Consider the following 24786-nt stretch of genomic DNA (forward strand, 5'->3'; position numbering starts at 1 on the left):
ACATTTTCCTTGTGAGGAAAGACAAAGGTGAAGAGAGTCTTGCTGCATAATGAGGATGGCACAGCAAAAAAAAAAAAAAAAAAAAGCTTTTGCAGTAAAAAGGCATAAACATGCCATTTTGAATGATGTTCATATCAACTGTAACCATAAATTATCTTTGGGATAATTTCAGCATTTCTGTGAATGCAGAAGCAGAGAGGTGATTGGAAATAAGCGAGGCAGTGGGAAATTACACAGGATGGAAATTGCAAGTATGAGTCTTATTCACTCAGCCACCTGGACAACCTCCAGCTAATATGAAAGAGCAACACTGAATCCACCCACAATGTAGGCACTCAATTTAACAATGTTTTGTTATGGGCGTCTAAAAAAAAAAACAAGCTCTATCAGTCTATCGGCAGCACAAGCCTGGCTGTTTCTATCAGTGATGTGCCCTTTGTTGGCACATGAAAATGGTCCAGAAAGTCTGCTCTCAAGGTCTGCTTTTAATTTTAGACACACCGACAATGTTTTTACTGCCACAGCCAAACAAGCCTCAAGTCTCCTTCACAGCACAATCACAGCACATGCCTCTGAAGCACTGCATTACATCAACCCACACACGTCTATCTATCCGCTCACTCCCTCCCTGCACAGTTCTCATCTGAAAGTAAACCTCGTAAACAGCTGTATTTACTCATCTTAAAATCATAGTGTGTTTTATCTAAGTGAGCGCTTTACATGGCAAAATAACATTTCTGGCATCTTGCACAAAAACAATCTTAGACTGTCTCTGTATGAACTTGCCTGTCAGCGTTCAGTAACAACTCCTGCTGAAGGTAAAACAACAAATGAATTCCTCCAAGACAAAAAGTCACTCAATCGTTCGTTGCATTTGCTCCTGACCTCTCCTCAGCGAGCTCACATCTACTTTTTGTCTTTTAATAAGTTCAATTCAAATTGAAAACTCGCACGAAACATTCACCTTGCACTCTTTAGCGCCTCCGCAGCTCCACCATTCTCCAAAGTGATCACAGTATGCACAACTGAACTTGCAGTAAGCACTTTTTAACAGACTTGAGGCCACAGCAGAAGTGCTTTTGTAGAATAAAAAATGGAATGGTGTTCGTGTCTACCTGTGACGGAAGAGTCATTGCTGTTCTTGTCGCTGTGGTGGTCGTCCTGTCCATCAGTGTTCTGCTGCGTGTGCTGCAGACTCAGTTTGTGACAAACTTCAAACGCCTGCCCGACTGTCCGAACGATACGCATGGCCTGGCTCTGCGAGGGTGAGGAGACAAAGAAAGACAAATAAATGCAGCTGTGATTCTCAGAGTGTTATCAGCGGCATTTTTGTGTTGACATTTGGTTTAAAAAAAAAAAACCTAAAAAACTCTTTGCTGCGTTGCATTTTCTAATCGACTTCATCTAGTGTGACATCTTTCTCCTTTGGCTTCCTCTGATTGGGTTTCTGCAGGTGTTTACCCAGAAACCAATTCATGTTTCTGGGTATAAGGCAATGCAAACCCCATCACTCAACACGAGCCACCAGGGCATTTTACCAGATAAGACCGAGCCCAGTGTTGGATTCCGACTGGACCCAGAATCACTCTTAGAAATGTTTCCCGTCTCAGATACAACAAGCCCAGAAGACGGGTGTGTAGGTCAGCTGCTGATTCAGTTTCACATGGATGTACTGAGTTACATGACGATATCTGAGATCATTATGTTGAGACATCATGATGTTTTTGTGGGGCCATCATTGCAACTGACCAATCACATTGTTGCGATGCTTTGCAACTTAAGTGGGGAGGAAAAATACTGAAACTGAATCGTCCTGTAGTGGAAAGAAATGCAGAGTCACAGAGTCTACATAAGGAAGAGGCAGAGCTACAAAGAAATGAACAGGCTTTCACCCGTGAGACTGTTTCTCTACCGATGTACTATAAATGTGGAATTATTACACGTGGACTCAGTGGACTCGCTTTCATCCATCTATCTTTGATCCAATTCAGGGAGCCCATCCCAGCTGTCACAGAGTAAGGCTTACATCCTGAACATGTTGCCCAGCTATATCAGTTTTTAAAAAAGAAACGTGTCAGTTACATGTTGTATTTTCTTTAATTTAAAAAAAATAAAGGTTAAGGTAAAGATTCGGGTTTCCGTTTAAACTTTTTATGTCAAAAAGAAGAAAAATTAGACATAAATGACAAAAATGACACAAAAATGACACATAATACTCACTAGCTGGAAAGGTTCTGAATAATTTCTTATTACTTTTTTCAAGGGTGTAGACTTGAGGTCATGTTAACAATCCAGTAAAATGTGGCTTACGTCAACCGAGGTATTCAAGATTTATTGGTGGAAAACTGACAAAAAGCAACTATGATTCTTACAAATGTGGTGCGTGTTGTCAACATGTAGACAGTCTCTCCTTTTAGGTTAATAGACTGATCTAAGTTCAAAGGTCAAAGTGAGAAGCTATTAGTTTCTTACTGCTATTGCATTAATAAATAGGAATACAGGGAATGATATTTGGGGATTCTTTTGCCTCCAAAAATCATGTCACATGACCTCTGACCTCACTTTTGATTTCACATCTGCATTTCTTTTAAGTTGACCCCAAAAATGCTTTATCTTCAAAGAAAATATTGCAAAGGGAAAGAGAATGAGGTGCCCAGTTAATTAGCAATATACGATAGTATTAGATTATATAATATTATATGTGTACGTTATTCATGTTAAGTTATTTACAGTTTATCCCTCTCCTACTATACTATTCTCTTAAAAGTAAATACTGCCCAGAGACTGAGCCGCCTTTGCAGAACTTTGTACTCTCTGAATAATTCTAGTTATTATTATTATTATTATATTGTAGGTGCAGCTTTTATTTTTTTGTTTGGTGGGGGTGTTTGTATTTCAGCACATTGAGAAATTTCTCCTTTTTCCTCCTTCTAAGGCAGACTCTTTCACAACACTAACAATTTATTAAAAAGAATTTCAAACAAACAGCAGCCTGTATTAAAAAAAAAATATATATATATAATCCAAACTCTGAATTTCTACTTTTGACTGGATTTCACTTTACCCGCAGGCACACCGACTTTAGTGTCTCTGCTCATCTCCTCCTCTTTCCTCCTTCTGCCCTGCTCTGAAAAGGCAGGTCAGGCGAAAACAACTTTCAGCTTTCTATCCCCTATCAGGCATCTGGTCTATCTCCTCATGGTAGAAAGGTGTAAAGGCAGAAAAGATTTCATTGTAAAGCACTCATTCTCAGCTGAATGAGCATAAATGGATGAAGCGTGGCCTAAAAGCCACAACACAATACACACATGACTGAAGGACCAAATCCTTTCTTGCCCTGCTTGTCAACACTGGACTAGTTTGAGGAAGTGTCCTGTAAGTGCTAACAGCACTAATGCAAGCTCTGTATGGGATCAGAAAACAGTTGATGAGTTAGCGGATTTTGACAGCATCTGAGCTACTGGGCTTTGGCCTCAGCCCACAGATGTGTTTCTGTATCAGTAGTGAGGTTTGTCTGCAGTCTTCTTACAGCACATTTTATTATTCAATTTTTTTTTTAATTAAATCGACTTGCTTCAGTTTAATTTAGTGCTGATGTTACCATAGTGACCAGCCATCAGGTGCCACAACCAGCAGAAAGAATTTATGACCTCCCAGTGCGTCACGTACCTTCTGACCCTTACAGAATCAACAGTCGTGATGACTAAGCTGCCTTGCTGGCATAAAAGCTCAAAGCCTCCTGTAAAAGCCTCCACTTTGTTGTGCTCAGTCACCTCACTAAAAGTCACTGACAGCATGCGGACATTTGAAAACTCTCAACCCCCCCCCCCCAAAATACACTTTTAAAACCATAGCAAATAAAATTTCAAGCCAAACTTCCAATAAAAATGAACAAATACACTCTGTGCAAGTAAACACCCTGCTGTCAGCTCAAATAGAATACTAAGGTGCAAAATAAGCATTTGGTTTAGCATTGCCTAAGTTTGTTTATTAAAGTGTAAAGAAAAAAGCACAGTTATTGTCTGAAACAATATTCCATTGTACTCAACATTAAAGTAGCAGGCGTCCCACTCTGTGCTCCCTCTGCATGCCCGAGCTCCTCTCCACACCTCAGAGATCAAACCGAGCCATACGAAGGAAGCTCATTTTGTTTGTATCATTGACCTCATTTTTGTGGCCATATGTGAAGGCCATAAGTGACGGTTGGCACATAATCCAACTGGTTCACCACAACGGTAAAGCTGACCACGTACGATTCGCCGGTTGAGCTCATGCTCCATGTTGCATCAAGATCGCCAGATAATACAATCATTAGCTAGGGTAGCATTTCCGTGAACCACAGAGGAGCATGCCATTGGTTTCTGGCTTCAGATTTGGAGGTTTTGCTACCACCACATTGCATGCTACAGGTTGTTGCAATTAAGGTAGTCAAATCCCATGATCTGGGTAAAGCAGGGACTTCTTTCCAACCAAGAATGTCTGTCAATCCCAAATCATTTCCATTTCCAATTTCAATCATCCTCTGCTTCATCGTCCTCTTAGGAGTTCAATCAGCGTTATTTTATATATAAACTATCAAATCTAATCAAACTATATATCTACAGTTTAATAATGCAATAACTTTTGCACTGTCCACTTCCTGCTGTGACAAAACAAATTTCCCACGTGTGGGACTAATAAAGGTTATCTTATCTTATCTTATCTTATCTTATCTTATCTTATCTTATCTTATCTTAACACTGCACAATCTAATTTGTAGAGGGATGAAAAACAGAGCTGTCTAAGAATTCTCACAGTGACATTACTAAATAACTTCAGAACCAAACAGAATTGAAGAATTAACAGTTTTCAACCTCTTAAATTGTAAATTGCTATTATGAGATTTTAGGAATTCCTAAGGACTTTTATTCACAGTTGCAGTGACCAACTGGTAAACTGATCACCCAGAGACTGAGCGTGCAACACACATAGCACCCATATTTCAAAAACATATATAGAAATTCATAGACTGTAATGTAAAAGGTGGACTGGTTGTTTTGTACTATATAGAAAATGTCTGAAGAGTATTTGCCGGATCAGCAGTTAAAGCAGTGCTTCCCTCCACCTTCATAAAATAATCTAGGGTTTGTTTGTCTTAACACATCTTCCTTATTGGTATTCAGTGACAGTGTCATCAACCAACCAGGCGTCATGAATACAAGTATCTGATATTCAAGATTATAGTGATAAAAATGCAAATTAAAAGAGATGCACAGATGTATTCAATTCTGACATCTGCCTTCTCTCTTTTCTAATTTTCTGGAGACGAGTGTTAATATCTTGAGACATCATTGCTCTACATGCATTAAGAAAGGAAAGAAAAAACTAGTGACCCTTGAAGGCAAAACTCCACTCAGAGCAAAACCTCCAATTTCACCTAATTCTCAACTTTTTTTTTAACTAGGAAAAAGTTGTTCTGAAAATGATAGATGAGGTTATTCAAAAATGTTAAGTATACACTTGCAGGCATCTCACATTTGGAGCAACTCTTGCATCCTTCACTCATCTTTCCTCCTTGGAGCTGTGGTTTTGTTTTTCCATGCTCTGCCGTTCCCATCTTCTTCATTTCCTCCTCCATTATCTCACCCCCACATCATCTCCTCCTTCTCTGTGGACCCCATTCATGTCTTCTCACCCCATGCTGGTCCTCAGACTGACAGTAAACAATCGTGTTTCCCTTTGAAGATGTTTGTTCCACAGGCAGTCATACCGGGGATGAGAGCAGATTCTGGTGTTATTGTACACAGCGAACACACCAAAGCTCGCGCTCCCCTGCCTCACACACTGACGCATTGGAAAACACACAATTGAAAACAATGTTTTACACTTTTTCATTATTTTAGTCTTTTTTTTCCTCCTCTCCAATTCCCCTTTCTTGTAACTGACTCAACAGTTCAACACATTTTTTGTGCTTCTGGCTCAGAAAGATGACTTCCTCGTTCTTAATCCTACTAACAAAACCCCAAATTGGTTCCACTAAAGGCTCCCATTAAACAAAAGAGCTAACCTTATTGAACAGCTGAAAAAAATGCTTGGGACATGGGCTGCCGCTGGGAGCTCTAAAATTAGTCAGCTCAAGAATGACAATACCATGCTGAAGTAATACGTGCAGAGGCAGCAGCAACTTTTCAATCCAATTCAATTTCAATTCACTTTCATTAATATAACAACTATTACCTCAAGATGCTTTACACTGTTAGGTGAAAACCCTACACTAATGGAGAGAAAACCTCAACAGTCAATCAACCACCTATTAGGAAGAACTTGATGACAGTGGGAAGGAAAAACACCCTTTTAACAGGAAGAATACTTTCTCTGCAGCATACTGGATCAACTCTACAGCTTTTTAAAGAACTTTTCAACAACCTAAATTACAACAATGAACTGCAGTTGTCCAGCCTAGAAGGAATAATATTTTTCAAGATACTTATAAAAAAAGAAGAGCAAGAAGTCCTAAATCTGCCACCTGACCATGGCCTTTCCATGGCAGCTGGGATAGGCTCCAGCCCCTCCTGCGACCCTGATGAGGATAAGCGGAAGAAAATGGATGGATGGATGGATGGATGGATGGATGGATATAATAGTTTATAACTGAACAGAGATACGCAGGTTTCAGGCTTATGGAGAATAAATGTATAAATAGGAGAATTTTTTAAGGCACTTTGGGTCCTAAACTGCCAAAGTCGAATCCATCACAGTCTTTCATCTTTGCTAGAGTGAGCAGCAAAGACTCTGAGGGCACTACACAGGTCAGGTGTCTTTTTTGCAGCATATCAACCAGTTTAATTGCTTCTTTGAGAAGACATCCATATTCCCAGGATCTTAAATATCTATCCACAAAAGCATCAGGAGCCAGTTCAGGGATTTTAAAACAGCAGTGATGTGAGCACTCCACTTGCTCCAGTTACAGTCTGCCAGAAGTACTTTGTAAGCTGCAATTGTTTTAAAAGCTTCTGGGGGGAGAGTAGAGTGCAATGTGCTGCAGTAGTTAAGTTTAATTGTAATAAAAGTATAGACCTGCTTCTCAGAGTTGCTGGGACAAAAGAAAAACTTGAACCTTTTCATGGGGGCTTAAATTACTGATTGCTGCTTTGGTAAGGTCTCCTATGAGACTGAAAAACTGAATCGAAGTCAAAGGACAGAAAAAAAAGCTTTTTCTTCTTCTGGTCAAATGTGCTTATGGACAATTAAGTGCTTAGACAGTGAGATTAACTTAGAGCAGAGTCTCTCTGTTGCTATTCTGTTGAAACTGAATTGGGACAACATTTCGGTACATCTTAAAGAAGTAAAACCTTGCAAGTCAAAAGTGCCAAATGTGAATTCACTTTCAACAAATAAAGTTTTAGCCATTTGTTCAAAGTCTTTAAATATTTTTTGACGTAAGTTATAAGTTATAACTGTTGAGATTGGCGATGCCAGAAAAAAAATGCCCTTGTTCATTTTAACAGCCAGCTGGGTTAACAAAAAGCTGCATATCATAAATACACAACCATATTTTCCAATTATTCCCAACATCACATTCATAGCATTTCTGTAAGCTGTTTACCTTTTCAATCAGACTGCAGTCTTTTGGTGTTTGATCCAGACTCAGAAATCTGATAGTCTAACTCAGGGGTGTCCAACTCCAGGCCTCAGGGGCCGGTGTCCTGCAGGTTTTAGATGTGCCCTTGATCCAACACAGCTGATTTAAATGGCTAAATTACCTCCTCAACATGTCTTGAAGTTCTCCAGAGGCCTGGTAATGAGCTAATTTGTTTCAGGTGTGCTGAGGGTGAGATCTAAAACCTGCAGGACACCGGCCCTTGAGGCCTGGAGTTGGAGACCCTTGGTCTAACTGGACTTTCCATACAACTATCTATGGCAACTGAACCAAACCACAGACTTTATATGAACAATAGATGTAGCCTCTGGGTCTGAAAAGTATCCTAATTGTCAGTAAACACTTTCCCAATGACTTTATAGTCTCAGAACCAAGCTCCAAGTTCAACACATGACAACATGCTTTTAGGTTAACACGTCCAACCAATGCTGCCAATCTCAACATGAACCAAGTATTTTTAGTTGGGTAAACATATATTAACTAGAGAGACACTTCACTCTCAGATTGCCTTCTGTTCTACTTTTAAATACCCTAGTAACCACAAGTAAACCAACAGACTCTTCGGCTTTCAGGCCCGTCTTTGTGCTTACACAACGCTCTACATTTAATCCTTAATTTTTATTAATCTCTGGGTTGTTTTATTGTTGGTGTTTGGGGTTTTTCCTGTATGCGGGGTCGTTACCTTACAATATAAAGTGTCTTGCTGTGATTTGGCATTAATTGAACTGAACTGAAGTGAGCTAAATTGAAGTTAACTGAAATAGACATATAACTAACTGTTCCTTTTAGGCCCTCTTAATATAGAAATTCCTTGAATGTCCTTAGTGTTATACCGCTATGTTCAATGCTGCTTTTAACACACTAATCTTTTTTTTTCAACTAACTTTTTATGAAGACACTTGCACTTTATCTGAACATTTTTTGCCTTGAGCCAATTCTCTAGCTGATTTCCAATTGTGGCAGCTGACAGGATCACTAAAAGATCTGTCACTCAAATGCAAAGCCTCGATATCCTGCTGGAAAGGCTGCTGCTGCCTATGTTGGACATCTGTCACCATCTCTGTCAAGTCCTCTTTTTTTGTCTCCAACTCTGTCCCCATGACTTTTCCTCTCTGTCAGTTCAAGTAAATAAAAGTGTATCTTTTCCTTATCTTTGCCTTTCTATCCCTTTCTTCTCTACAGCCTCTGGTGAGCTGGATCTTCCTCAGTGATGATGAGATGAAGTCTGTCCAAAAGTGTGATGCATTATTTATCCTGAATTACCCACAGAGGTTGAGCGGTGCTTTGGCTGTCCGCTTGAAAGTCTTGGCACAGGCAAAAATAAGGGGCAAATGGGAATATAACATAATCTAGGAAAGAGCAGGGTAAACAAGAGTGGGGGTGGTGAGCAAGGGAATTGCTTGTGATTAAAGAAATTGTCATGTATCTCTCTCTTCATATGTCTATTCCTTTTCTGATGACATTTTCCTCTCGTCCTTCTACAACTTACACAGCCATTGGTCAGTGTATGCAAATCTTCTATAGTATATAAGACACATCATGTCACTGGCGTATCCTTTAAAGATTTGCATTAGACACTCTCTGATCACTATAATGATCAGGGCACAGCGTAGTCTGATCTTCAAACACTTTGATTTCCTCAAGGAAATTAGTGGGGGAACAGGAATGAATTACACCATACTTCTGGCACTGCAGGTGAATATTATGAGAGTGAAATAACTCCTAATCAATGGACAAGTCTCTGTGTGCATGTGATTGCGCTCGAGTATGACAGCATGAAGTGAGTGAAGTGTAAGGAAATTAATTTATAACGTCTCAGTGACTCTTCTGAACCACTAGCTTGGTTTCGAGGCACCACACATAGCTACATCATACAACCCCCCCCCCAAACGAGTTTCAATTTCTCCATCTTACTGCTTCTGTCAACCTTTCTTGATTCTTCTTTCTCTCCCCTGTCACCTTTTCTCTCTCCAGGATTTGTTTAAATGTCAGTATCTTTTAATTAACTCACTCCGTGGCAGGAGTACCATACAGCATCTGAATGTCTTCTGGATTCTTCCCTTTCCTCTGTCACTCACTAGACAGTAAACTGGACATCATCTTGTCGGTGTGAATTTGAGAACATGTAACAAATTCACAGTCCTAGTTTGTCACATTTTGGCACTTGGGGATGAAACCTTTCCCGTCATATTTTAACATGCCATTTCCCAAGACACCAAGACACTGGATCTTGGATTTTCAAAGTGAGTAACAGAGGGACATATTTTGTCCCTCTAGCGGGTTTTGACAGCTGGGTACAACCAGGACCTGCACTTCTGCTCAGCATCCACTGCACTGATCCCCTACAGCCAATCTAGGTATTTTGGGATGGGCAAAGACGAGGCAACCGTGCCCTCAGGCCCCTGTAGGAGGCCTGGATCCAGGGTGGCACCCTGGTAACCCTGTTCTGGGCAGGGTAACTTGGTCCCTTGCTCTCATGGTCTTCAAAAGGCTATTCTGTACTATTTTTAGTCTTGCCGATTCTTTGGGACCAATTTGCTGTTGAAGAAGTTTCCAGGGGCAAGAAGTCCCTAGAACATAGCTCTCGGGATAAACCCTTCAATCACAATATGGTTGTTAATATGTAATCAGGAAGATTGTTAAATTGACCACAGCAATAACACATGGGTAAAACATGCAAAAACAACATGCATAACAGAGATGCTACTCCTCCACACTGAATGGAGCCAGCTGAGATAGTTCAGGGACCTCAACAGAAAGCCTCTTGGCAAGTCCAAGTTGAGTTGTCCTCTCCGTTATGTCTCGGTAACCCCTAGAAGAGCGTAGCATCTTTTCATAGGGTGCTTCCCCTATGACCCAGACTCAGAAAATTGGCAGCATATAAATGGATGGACAGAAGTCGGCATTTCAAGGTAGGTGGTGTGCTGCAATCACATAACATTCAACCAGAATTTTTGTGGTTTGATTGGGGTGAACTCGTGGTTTTGGTTACAAATATAAAATAATAAACAACTGTCAGAGGTTAAACTTTGTCTGCCACAACCTTCTCCTGCTTTCTTGGTTACCATGATTTGTAACACGGTTGGACAACAGTCGCATCGTTCTTCTTTTAGACACTGCAGAACTTGCACTATCCTACGGCACTGCCCTGTAAGCTGGAAAATGACATTTAAGGGTTGCTTAGTGTGTCACTATGTGAAGCCAAAGGATCCTGACCACATCCTGGGTTGGGAGTGAGAACAACCTCATTAGTATGAGTTTTTAGGTATAGTTTAACAGCCAGTTTACAGCAGATATGCTTCCTCCCATTTCACAGGCCTACAGAGCAGTACTCTGTAGTGGAGCTTAATACCAGACTGAAGCTGATCCTCTCCTAACACAAAGGGATCTGGATGGTATTTGGGTATTTTAAGTATCTGCCTTCAAATACTACAGGACAATTATCAGTGAAATGTTTTTTTAAAAGGGTAGCCTTGTCAAGTTCCATGACAGCTTCAGCAAGCTTATAGCGGTTGTTGTAAACAGCACATGGCTAAAACACTGGAGAATAAGACAGAGGAATTATGTCAGGGCAGCCAGTTGATTTCTGCCTGTGTTTACATTTCAGCAGGGGAATCTAATCATCAATATATCACACAACTGATATGTAGTGTTAGGAAAGGAGTAATTTGAAACAAATGCCCAACCTATTTCGAGTTCTGTTTGATTTGGAACTTTGATTTAGTCCTGCCACTGCTGCAGAAGCAACGCAGCTTTAACAGAGAGGAGAGACTAAAGCTTAAGACAGAAGGGTAATTTCACTGAGATATGGATATTCAATAAAAAGTGCTGAAAGGCTATTAAATCCAATTACCTTCCCCAAGCTGTATCAAGAACAAAGTGAGTCCTTATCATTGAATTGGCCTTATATCATTTTACATCAGCACTCTACAATGTCAGCGAGGAAACCATTGATTCTTGACTTTAAAGCTAAAATCTACAGTGACTACATTTAAACACCATCCACGTAAAAATATACACCTTACACACATCTTGTTCTTTAAGACATTTTAGTTTCTAATCTCTTATTTGAAACAGGCAGTACTGACCCTGTATCTTACCCCAAACTTTCTAATGTAATTAGCCATGAGGAAAAAAATCTCCCTCTCAAGAGAAACGTCTGGCCTTTGCAATCATCTCCATCCAAATCTCAATGAGAATTTCATTGAATGAACTCAAGGAACACTTGACACAATAACCACAGCTCTCACTACATCCATTAACTGGGTAGATAAATTAAAAACACAGAACAACAGCAGGACTCTACATTAAAGCTCGGCATGTTATTACTGAGCTGTAATATATAGAGTCAATTATCAGGTTTAAAAGACCAAAACCAAGTTGTCCACATTATGTTTTATTATCCTTATGAGTGTCGTTCTTTATGTTAGGCTTGTTAAAGTGTCCCCGCCTCACTGATGCAGATATCGCTAAGATTAGACAGAGTAATGATACCAACACATGACACGGTCTATAGCTGGGCTAGCTTCATTAGGATTACCACCAGAATCTTGTGAGACTTGTACTGGGAAAGACCTGTATATTTTACAAAACACTGAAGCGCTAATGGATGACACTGACGACAGCAATACTGAAAACTCCTTGTAAATCACTTCTACTTTGGACTTGTAGGAAAAATGGTTTATTTACCTCTCTTCTGTATCGTTTGCTTGCAGAGAGTTTAGATGGACTTACCAACAAATATGCCGATTCTTAATTCTGAGGTAATATTGAGTTTAGACAAACATAAGTAAAGAGAAACTTACTTACAGGAAGGAAGATTAAATCAATATTTGTTTGAAATATCTGTTTGAAAATAGGAAGAAGCAAATAACGTTTACCACTATTTAGATCACTATGTATATATATATGCTTCCTTTTTTGATTATATAATCTAATACATACAAATTCCACTATAAATAAATATGCCCACTACACAGTCCCTAGTTATATTAATATAAACACCTTTATACATTGATCTATAATTATGTAACTAGACTAGACTAGATAATATGCCATTACACTAAATTATCTGTATAATTAAAACCAGAGAAATATACAACCTCACCTCATTCATATACTGCTTTAACTGACTGCCATTATTACATATATAACCATATGTAGGCCAGAATATAAAGTTTACAAGTTTTTACATTTCAAAAAGTTTATGTTTAAAGTAAAAATGATATAGAGGGTTTGATATATTTTAAGCTATTTCAAAAACTTGTTTGCGTATCTCAAGCACCACTAGTGGCAGCGTGGAGCAATATCCACCAACAACATGGCATGGCAGGGGCAGTTGTGTGACGTAGGTGCTGCATTCACTGCTTCAGACTTTACACACAGTGACAGCTCGTGTGAGAGGAGACAAGCTTAAAAATAAGTGGCTGAAAAACTGACCTGAACAGTGATAAGTCAAAACATTTGCCTATTTCTTTTGATTTGCGATAAATAAACCACGCAATCGTCGATCGCTGTGGCTTCTTATGAATATTGTGTGTGGATTTCAAATATATAATATTCAAAACATGGCTTCTGAAAGGCGTAACACTATCTGACACGACCCCTTGCTTCTGCTCTTACTTACAGCTGCCTCTTAAATAGAGTAGTTCCGCAGTCTGTGGACTTGGAGCCAATGTGGCATTCACTGTGTGGATGAACACTCTTTGCTCCATCACCCACACTTCAATTCTACATAACAGAGACTAGACCATTCATTAGCATCCACTGAACTGCTGATTTGGAGAAAGAGGAGGATGAATGAGAGAGCATAAGTCATAGCAGAGGAGAGACAGAGAGAGGGAGAACCTGACTAAGTGTTAGAAGTGATCGGCCAGTGAAGCCTTTTTTATGCCGCTGTGATATAAAGCCAAGCCATTTTCTCACTGCTGGTAGTTAGAAGGAGAATAAAGTCTCCTTAATCATCTTCTTAATCGTCCGCTCGCAGGTTCCCACGTGCGCTCACACAAAACCACACGCAGCTTTGAATGACATTTTTATTGCATGTTTGACATGGTTACCTTTATTCTTCTCATTATGCCAGAGTGCTTCCTGCTGATTTAGTCTTTTTCAGAATTTGACGTTATCCTTTCAAACCGTACTCTTAGAATTTTTCATTTTTTAACTTTTTATTGTTTTCACCCTTTTTCATCTTATATAAAAGATGGATGTAGCAACACTATGCATGTGATGTGGCTACTTCATTTGTATGTGTGTGAACACCACACACTGACGCCTCCAGGTCACCATCTTGACTTTCTGGTGCCAGAAGGAGTCACATTTAAATCAGGTAGAAATTTAAATTATCAGCTAACAGTAGCATGGGTGCTTAGCAAGCTGGATCTATACACTCTACACACTGGGTGTAAGACACACACACACACAAGCATAAACAGTGGTGAGTTAAATAGCCACACTGCACTTGACTGTACTAAAACAAAGCACAAACTTCTTGGAAGACTTTAAAACTTGTCACACAATTTTAATAAAACTTCAAAGGCACCAACAGCATAAACATTGTTATTAAAAAAAATTCCCCCCACCTACCTTCATTGTAGAGGCAGAAATTAGCTATTGTTCCAGACTGTAAAAACGGTCATTTCTGCTATTAAAAGAAGCAGTTTAACACGGCTACTGAATCTACAGGGACTTGCTTGACTTGTTTTTGCTCAAGTGACTCCTTGAGGAAATGCAATTTTTAACCTGTGTCCTTCATTTTCAGCCCTGGCAGATGCATCTTGGCTGTGTGTCTTAATCTAAAACCATAATGTTTTTTCTCAACCATATTAAAACTGAGTAAATAATAAATTGCCATTCTAATTTTAAAAGGTAGTAGCTGATCAAAACTGCTCAAACAAGCTAATCATAAAACAAAGCCAACTGCTAACTTTCCAGAGCAAAAAGATTGATTACACATAAACTAGTTTACTTTGTTGACTTTATTGTGTTGTACTAATGTGCTTTTTCACAGTGCAGTCTAATGCGGCACCATGGACCCAGAGGAGGACAACAGCAGGTATTTTCATGTTTGGCTCTGCCGCAGGGAAATACTTTTTTAAAAACTCTGTAAAGTTATAAATGTAATCAATATCATCCAGATGTGAACTGTAATAAATTAATTCAAACTGTCAAATAAGTTCTCCATTAAAAACAGTCCCTGCCTTTAGTCTCTTCACCACCAATACACTTTAAAAAGCATTACGTGCCTGCACACACACACACACACACACACACACACACACACACACAGATAACTTTTCAGTTTAATGGCCTCAGGGCCTTGGTTGCCCCAGAGATTTTTGGTATGCGTCACTTTCCATTTTGTCTTCTGAACAGAATATGTGTGTGTCTGCGCGTGTGTGTGTGCATGTGTGTGTGTGTGCATGTGTGCTCATGTGTCAATGCCAGTCTGTCTGTAAGAGATAATGAGGCAGTGTGTGCTTCACCCAGCTAACCCCTGGACTTAACTATGAAGTCCTCTGAATTGGCAGCTGAAGTGGAAAACTGGGAGCACATTTCCTAACTGTGTCACACTGCTGGACTCTGTTTTAACTTTGTCTCTGCTCAGCTCATTTCAGCAGCAACATATCCACCCCAGAAGACCCTCATACTTGTTCCTCACACCAATGCCAGGCCCACAGTGCAAGGAGGAATTATTACTGAGGGACGCCAGGGTGTGTCTTTATTAGCGGTTGTCAGGATGCGACTCAGACAGTGACTAGATTTAAAAGAGAAGGTGGGATTGTTGTGAACACTGCATAACTACCAGACTGTGAAAACATCGGAAATGATGCACTGATCAGTCTTTGTCCATCTTGTGATTGTGCAGCAACAAAGTTTGAGGTTGTTTTGACACAAAAACACAAATTCTTTCACTGATCATTTGAAAAAATAGAGCCCAGCCAATACAGGATTTTTAACACAGATGCAAATACATATATCTGAATACTTAAAAATCTGATATATTGCCCCAAATAATTTTTCTTTACGCAAAACAAAACATAAACAGATTTGTTTATTTTTTACGTTTTGTTATTTATACCTCCTTCCTAAAATAATATGACAATGCAGCTTAAAAATAATCAAGTTCTGTTGTTGCAAGACATGGATTACTCATATGCACTTAGCAGGCACATTGCACAGCAATGGGGATATAGCAGAGTGCCCTCTAGTGGACAAACTATGCAACGTCAACACTCGTAACATGGTTGAAGGGTGTTTCTTCCATCTCTTCTTTGTAGAAGCTACTTCCAGTTGCCACCTTATTTAGAAGGGCTTATCACAGAGGGTCGCTCTGCATGTTTGATTTGGCAGAGTTTTTACAACAGTGTCCCTTCCCGACCCAAATCAGGATCGAACCAGGAATCTTTCATCTGTTAGGCTACGTTCACACTGCAGGTCTTAATGCTCAATTCCGATTTTTTGATCAAATCCGATTTTTTTTGTCTGGTTGTTCACACTACAAATAAAATGTGACAGCAAACGCGCTCTAGTGTGAACGGTTCACGGTCCTCAAAGCGGCCCGCATGCGCAAAAGAAGACGTCACAGCTGGGTGACAGATGGCTGACAGCTGGGTTTGTCGCCCAAAACACAGTCAAGCTCATCATAAAACGGGCACGTGGCTCGACCATGTCTGTTTCGTTTGTTTATATCTTTAGCTTCTTTAAACATGGCTTTGAGGCTCTTCACTTTCCTCTGACACTGTAGCTACATTTGCCTGTGCCCTCGTTCAACCATTTCTTTGGCAATGCACTCGAACACAGCCCGGTTACGATACGACCCTTCAAGTTTATCTTGAATAGAACTGTCTCCCCGTATGCTAATCAAGTCCAAAACCTCAGTTTCTGTCCATTGACTCGTCTCCAGTTTCCGCCGCCATGCTTTCTCGTTTGTCTTCTCCACCGCTGATAATTGGCGTCTGTCTTGTGTCAGTGACGTAAAAGACGGATTTAATGTGACATGACCATTCAAACAGCAGACGCTTTCTAAAACATTAGATATGTATCGGTTTCAGTACCACATACGAAAGTGACCTAGGTTGGATTTGAAAATATCGGATTTGTGCCGTTCAAACTGTCATACCATGATGGGATATGGGTCGCATAGGGTCAAAAAAGTCGGATTTGATGCACTTTCGCCTGCAGTGCGAACGTAGCCTTAGATGAATGTCTGTCAGATCTCTTCTTTAATTATATAACCTTCTTTTGTAATTGCTAAAAATGAAAATTAATGGAAATACACTTTCTTTTATAAATGCTGGTACTGATAAATCAGCAAATAGCCAATATTATAACTAATGACTTTAATGAAAAATTACATAAAAACAAAACAAGCAGCATCAGCGCAACTGCCATTTAATATTGGAAATCGGATTTTGTAGCAGGCAGCTGTGCCTCAGTATTTACCTACTAATCAGTAGATTGGTAGTTCAATTCTCTGGCATGCTAGTATGTAAAAACACTTTTAAAAGGTATTTTAGGTCTTTTGTTTTAGCTTTTATTATAACAGTTGAGAGTGGAAAGGACATATGGTGTATCTGAGACCTCTGCGATAGCCTTATGGCATATGGGTCACCTGCTTTTCATCCTCTCCTGAAATTTGCTCATACAAGTGTTCTAACTTACATGAATGCTGTCTGAAAATCTTTTTTTTCCATGAATCCTCTTTGTGCCAAGGTAAGTGTTTATGATGAGCACCATTTACACCTGCTACACCTTTCTTCTTGAGACCTACCTCGACCAAAATCCAAAAAAATAAAAATAAATCCCAGAATTTAGAACAACTTAGTTCAGCACCAACAATGTGCCATCATGAGGATGTGAAACATTTGAGATCGCGAGGTAAGAAACTGTGCCAGGTAACGTTAGAGAATGAGAAAACCTTCTTAAGAGGTGACTGTATAAATCATCCATTCATAAATTCAATCAGTCCGCTCTCTTTTGTTGAGCTGTTTCATTGTAAATTACATAAATGAATAAGCTAACAGGGCTAACAGCTAACAGCTAGAAGCAGCCTGCCTAAAAGGTCCAATCTGGCCCATTTGCTGGGTTGGCATAGTGTGAAAGCTGCACAGACGGCGGGGAATGATGTTGGAACCTTTCAATGTATTGCACCAGAAAGCATTGTTTTGCATAAAAACAGATCAGAGTGATTGTCAGAAGTGGTAATTTCATCTGAACCAGAGATCTGAATCATCATCAGTCTAACATCCTTCTCACTGACAAAGGCATTATCCATGGTCTGCCATACCACACTGAAGGAGGGGGCTTAAGCCAACTTGGGAGTGTGTTCTTTGAATACATTTTTTGCTTTATAGGTTTTTCTGGCCCAGCTGACTTGAGATCAAATTGGGAATTAACGAAAACAAATCAGACCCCTCTAGTGTATTCTAATTACACATCACAGCTGATTAATACAGGAAATAAAATGCGAGCCTTGCAGGTGAAACAGCAGATTCATGCAGGCTGTTATGAGAGTTTAGTTAGGAGGCCTGAACTGGGCTGTAAAAGTGTGGAGGATTGACAAATACAGCAAAAAAAAAGTATTTTCCCCTTTCCTGATTTTCTTTCATTTGTCACACATATATTTTTCAGGTCAAACAAATTCTAATATCAGACAAAGACAGCCCCACTAAATACAGAATGCAGGTTGTAAATGATGATTTCATTTATAAAGGCAGCCAAACCTACCTGGACCTGTGTGAAAACACTGATAAGTCATTAATTAAGTGGGATTAACCACATTTACAGGAAAGATGAGTTCATTTTCACTAACCTCGCCCAGGCCTGATTACTGCCAGACATGTTGAATCAAGAAATCACATTCATAGAAGGAACGTCCTACCAACAGTCAACATGGCAGTCAAATGCCTTAAACTGGCCGTTCATGCTGGACTTGAATTACCTTTTCATAAAGGGCAAGATAGATCTGGATAGTTTTCCCCCATCATCATTTAAAAATTGCAATCTGTATTTAATCAGGTTATCTTTGTCCAATATTAAAATTGGCTTGATGATCTGAAACATGTAAGTGTGACAAAAAAATAAAATAAAATCAGTAAAAGGCGCAAAGACCTTTTCATAGCACTGCACAGCATTTCTTCATCTCTGCAGCTCAGATGCAGTGATGAAAACTTCTACAGATAGGAAAGACTACAGACACACAAGTACTAGAAAGTACCTGAGTGGTTTGAGATGCAGCCATTTAAGAACACATTATTCGTATGAATCATTCTAGCCTGAAGCCCATCCACTCTGCTGCTGCTAAAAATCGGAAAAGACATCTTACAAATCTAAATTTGGAAGAACTCGAAATCATAAACAACCCAAACAAAGCAGAATTTGGTTAGCAGAACAAGGTTAAGAAAAAAAGTCTCATTGGTTGGTTTTTGAGCAACTGAGTATGAATAGGCTGGCATGAAGCACCTTGCTCACAGGCAGTTCAGCACTACTTATCAGCAGAGTGTGTCCAAACACATTTTCATGTTTTACCATACTCACCATAATCAGTTATGTGAAGCATAACAGATTTTAATGTCCGTAAACTGGCTGCCCAATTGCTCTAGAACTGCCTTTTAAATTTAACTTAGTGCTTTTAAAGTCCTCCATGGCCTGGCCCCAGATTATATACTTGAACTGTTGCCCCAGTACCAGCCAGAGCACAGCCTGCCCGGCAGGAAACTCTTGACCATTAAAGACAAAAGGTGAATTACAGTGGTCTCAGGATAGTATCTTCTATTAAATACCTTCTAAAGACTTATTGATTAAGCAGGACATAAATTCCCTTGTATTGTCACTCTTAACCTCTTAGTGACATTTTATTGTGGTGTTGGTGTTGTACTTGAGGCTTTCATGGCCCATTTTAAACTGCGACACAATTAGCTTAAGTAACTCTTTGAACTCTTGAATGCTGACAATATTTTTCCTTTTCTTTCCCCCCTGCCTATGTGATTATATTATGTGTTTTTGTAAATTCATTTGTAATTTTGGTTTTGAAGATCCCCTGTGAGCAAGCACTTGTGATGGTGGGGGGGAAAAACTCCCTTTTAACAGGAAGAAATCTCCAGCAGAATCGGGCTCAGGAAGGGACGGCCATCTGTCGCGACCGGCTGGAGTGGAAGGAAATGAGAAAAGAAAAGAAAGAGAGCGCAAGGAGACAGACTAGGAGAAGAAAAAAATGTACTGAGCCTATATCAGTATAACTAAGGGATTATTCAGGGTCATCTGAATCAGCCCTAAATCTAAGGTTTATCAAAAAGGAACAATTTGAAGCCTAATCTTAAAAGTAGAGTGGGTGTCTGTCTCCTGCATCCAAGCTGGGAGCTAGTTCTACAGGACATGACAGCTGAAGGCTCTGATGTTTCTAATTTTAGCAGTAGTTCAAAGATGAAAGAAAGCAGCTCTACACATTTGTTTAATACATGCACTGAAGAACATCTCCTGAACAAAAATGACAAGATTCCTCACATTGTCACTGGAGGCCAAGGTAACGCCATCCTGAGTTTGTAAGTATCTGGTTAGACATCATGCTTCTAAGATTTTTAGGGCCTAATCTTTCTCTGAAATCAGGAGAAGAAAATGACTTTACATCCAGGCCTTTACATCTTTAAGACGTGACTGCAGTTTAACTAATTGACTTATATAATCTGCCTTCGTAGACAAATATAGCTGGATATCGTCTGCATAGAACTGAAAATGTATGCAGTGTTTTCTTATAATATTGCCCAAAGATTTAAGCACTGTAGTACTGGTCCTCATTCCTGGGGAACTCTTTCTTTGTTTTCGTGAAGAAGCCTCCACATTTACACAAATCACAATCTGTCTGAGAGATATGATTCAACCGATTTAGCTCAATTCCTTAAATACCAACATCGTATTCTAGTCTCTCTGGTTAAAATTTGTATTTAAGCTTTAAGTAGGCTTTAATATTATATTTATAATCATAATTAAAAGTATTTTTTATAGTAAAAGATGTAGATCTAACAGAAGCTTAGTTTGAAACCATGTAACCATGCAATGTTCGGTTTTTTATACAGTCTTGGTTCCTCTACAAAAAATAATCTCCATATCAAGCATGAATTGTGTCCCCGGTTCTAGAATATCTGCATCTGGATATGTGATATTTTCATAAAAACATTAGAATGGTGTCTCCCACTATTTTTTAATTCAAATTAATTTTCAGTATTTCAAATTAATATGCATTTATGAAGTGAAAACAAGACATATACAATCTTGCAGTTATGATAAATACTCAAAAAAACTCCGGATCACAACTTTTTGATTATTCATGGAGGTAATACAGTTAACATAAGACAGCCAATCCCCAGTGTACAACTTCAGTCCTTATTTCTAACTTATTTCTTTCTGTTGTTGTTCAGTTGTTTGAAACCAAATTTAAGAGATGGTGTCTAAAGTAGAGCTGTAGGTGTAGGGCTTAAGTTAAGTGAATCTATCCAACTCATCAAGGGTATGTAACAAGTTACATAGTGAAAGCTTTAAAACGGAGCTTCTCTCCATCTTACCTTCTTCTTAGACTTGAAGACATTACAGCGGAACACATTGCTCTGTCCATCTCTGGCAATGTAGCTGAAGATCTTCAAATCTTGGGAGTCATGAGACACGTAGAAGATCCTAAAAGAAAAGAAAATAGGTCAGAAACTAAAAAAAGTGAATGAGATACAAAACAACAACAAAACCTGGCAAGTTTTCAAAATGCATCTTAAGATGGAAAATGGGAAACGAGCCTATTTCTCTGGGATTTGAATGTGACAAATATAAACATGATTTTGTTTTAATCCAAAAGGAAAGACATCAAACTGTAGCTTTTAGAAAAAGAAGCTGAGAAAGCCGTGATGGGGGTAGGACTATTTAAATAAATGACAGGTACAAGCTCTTTTCAAAACTTCAGTTGTATTTATGTTACACTTTGACAGTGACAGAAAGTCAAGTGAACTTAAAATCCAAGTAAAAGAAAATGCTTCAAATAACAAAAGTGATATATTCCAGTGCACGGAGGAGACGGAGGCGTTAATACCATTGTAACAAAAAAAAATACTCTGTGTGAAAGAGGATATAGGGAGGAACTAAGTTTGAGTCAAAAATAGAGTTGTGCTGGTAGGGAGAGATTGTGTGCAGCCAACAGTGACGAACTGTACGATACCCTGCAGAGGAGGTAAATAGCAAGAAACAACTCTGGGAGTACAAAGGCAGCGCAGAGCGACTAAACAATAACCTGTAGGCGAGAGAGCATTGTATGAGTTAACCCCCACTGTGGGTCTAATTCATGATGACAAAAGAAAACAGCTGGAGGGGTAAAGAGTTGCAGATGATGATATGGTGGCAAGAAAATTGGGAAACTGTCATATTTTGAAATAATATGATTGCTCACACGTAATGTTTTTACTTTTTCATCGAGAATCCACTGAAAATAAGAAATTACTCCACTTAATGCCATTTCCAACTGATGACACCTGCATTGTTTGCCTATCTCTATTTTACCAACTTACACAAAGTTCTAATTTTTAGGTATATTATGTAAGCACCTTGCTACTTGGGTTATGTTTGTTTTAAAGTACTAAGTAAATAAAAATGGTAAATGGCCTGTATTTATATAGCGCTTTTATGGTCCCTAAGGACCCCAAAGCGCTTTACATATCCAGTCATTCACCCATTCACACACACATTCATACACTGGTGATGGCAAGCTACGTTGTAGCCACAGCCACCGCCACCCTGGGGCGCACTGACAGAGGCGAGGCTGCCGGACACTGGCGCCACCGGGCCCTCTGACCACCACCAGTAGGCAACGGGTGAAGTGTCTTGCCCAAGGACACAACGACCGAGACTGTCCGAGCCGGGGCTCGAACCGGTAACCTTCCGATTACAAGGCGAACTCCCAACTCTTGAGCCACGATCGCCCCACAGTAGTGTGATCATATTCATTTTCCCACTATAGTTATGTGTCTCAGGTTAAACTGATTGAGTTTTGAGTTTAACAGGCTGACATGTCTTTTGAAATCTGCAGTCTTTTAAAAGGTCAGTACCTCTGGTCTCACAAACACTTCCTGTCCTACAGATGTTTGTGGAAACAAGGCTCTTGGAACTGACCTCAGTAAAAAGTTTTCTGGTGAGTTTTTAGGTTTAGTTACTCAATTCAGGTCATAGTGAATCAAATATTACGTCCATTTTGTAAATTTTGGTCATTGTCAAGCGTCAGGAGGATTATGCAAGGTATACTCGCTGTGCAAACCAGTGAGTGACATTATACTGGTCTTTTATATCGTCTATGGCTTTTACCTGGGCAAAGCTGTAAATGCTGCCATGATTTAGCTGGGCATAGGACTTGTTTTCTAAGACCTTTCTAGGCCTGGTTTCATGTAGATTAGGACTCTGTCCTTTATTTCTGTGATTTTTATTGCCTTTGTTTGCTGGTTTACAGCTTACAGCTCTTCTACCTTCAAATGTGCCTTCAGTACCATATGCACTGTATGTTTGTGTTTTTGAGCGTAGTCCAATGTGTGGTTGGATTTTGACTGAGAAGAGGAATCTGAGGCCATTTGTTGATTAACAGTGAACTTGAAATATAACTGGAAGAAGTGGCGAAATCCTCAGGCAAAATGGCTCCCTAATTGGCCAATTAGCACCATATTATGGAACCTCCAAGTTCGCTTGAGGTAATTTATCATAGTGAGACAACGGACAACCAGGGAAGAACAAGGAATTAGGTGAAGATTATGCAAATGATCCTGCTGCCTCTGTGTGAGTATGTTACTGCACAAGGTGGCTTTCTGTGTGTGTGTGTGTGTGTGTGTGTGTGTGTGTGTGTGTGTGTGTGTGTGTGTGTGTGTGTGTGTGTGTGCATAATTTTGTGTATATGTGTGTTTGCCTACCAGTAATATTATGGAACTTCTTGTGGGGTCTGATCTATGCACTCTGTGACATTTTTGTGGTATTTGTTTTGGCCTTTTTCTCTGGAAGCCACACTGGCTGAAGTTCTTGTGTTATAGATTGTGTCTTTGTCTGCTCAGCAGACTGTCAAAATACCACACACACACACACACACACACACACACACACACACACACACACACACACACACACACACACGCATGAGCTCGCACATGCATGCACAGAGACTGATTTCAGATCCATCGTGCTGCTGTAAAAGTCAACTTATTAGTGATGCATTAAATCATCTACAAGATTTTCGTTTTTAGTTTTTAAGCACATTAGGTTTACTTTCATACATTTATTTATTTTGAATAACAAAAAGCCTGCTGTCAGTTCCAGAGAGCAGGAAAGGCAATAAGAATTCAAATACTAGTTTAGTCATCATCTTGCACATATATTTGTTGTGAAGGGCTCATAAATAATGAGAATCAATTCAGTCCCGCATGATTTCTGATCCACTTTGGTGTACTACGCCTTTGATTTTCAATGACTCCATTAGCTATAATGACAGTGCACTTATCAAGGACCATCATACAGACTGTAAACAAGCCAGCAGTGTGGCTGCCACTGTGTTTTTAGGTAAAGGAAAAAGTGTAGACATTTACATATGTAATGTGACTACAGCAGGCTTAAGCCTCCGTTAAGATGAATCATTTCATGTTTATGGAGACATTTGTGTGATAAATCTCTCTGCTGGCTTCTTACGTCTTACTGTGAAAATTGCTGGTTTATTTGTGATTTACAATCATGTCTTATTCTAGAACTGTGTGTTTCTTGGCCTGCTGGACTTCTGAAATTCCAATTGAAATACAAACAAAAACAGTGGAATTTTATCATACATTCCTATAAAATTCCTGTAAGGCAGAAATCTGCACATTAATAATACTTACACCAAACATTCCAGCTGGATTCCTGCATGTTTCTACACGGCTTTCATCACCTGATTGACACAACAGTATTTCCCATAAACACAGTAAAGGCCAATGAATTGAATTCTGACTATTTCCTGGATTATGAGGTGATTAAAATAAAACTACAACGCGCCAAAAAAATCAAAGAAAAACTATGAATTTGGCCCAGTATCCAGATTTTGATTAATATAAAATATATTGTGTTAATGTAACGAATAAACTAAGGACGTTTCAGGAAACTGTCACAGG

General features: G+C 39.4%; 1 protein-coding gene across 2 annotated transcripts in view; it reads right to left on the reverse strand.

The window, feature by feature from the left end:
* The window catches only part of nos1apa (nitric oxide synthase 1 (neuronal) adaptor protein a), a 189186-nt gene that overhangs the window by 49254 nt on the left and 115146 nt on the right, over window positions 1–24786 (reverse strand). For both annotated transcript variants that reach the window (XM_025899427.1, XM_025899428.1), the window contains exons 5-6: window positions 21199–21307; window positions 1116–1257 (exon numbers count right to left, since the gene is read on the reverse strand). In XM_025899427.1, the coding sequence (XP_025755212.1) occupies window positions 1116–1257; window positions 21199–21307 (251 nt within the window). The remainder of the gene's footprint in view (window positions 1–1115; window positions 1258–21198; window positions 21308–24786) is intronic.

Source organism: Oreochromis niloticus, linkage group LG17 (assembly GCF_001858045.2).
Source record: "Oreochromis niloticus isolate F11D_XX linkage group LG17, O_niloticus_UMD_NMBU, whole genome shotgun sequence".
NCBI classification, from domain to species: Eukaryota; Metazoa; Chordata; class Actinopteri; order Cichliformes; family Cichlidae; genus Oreochromis; species Oreochromis niloticus.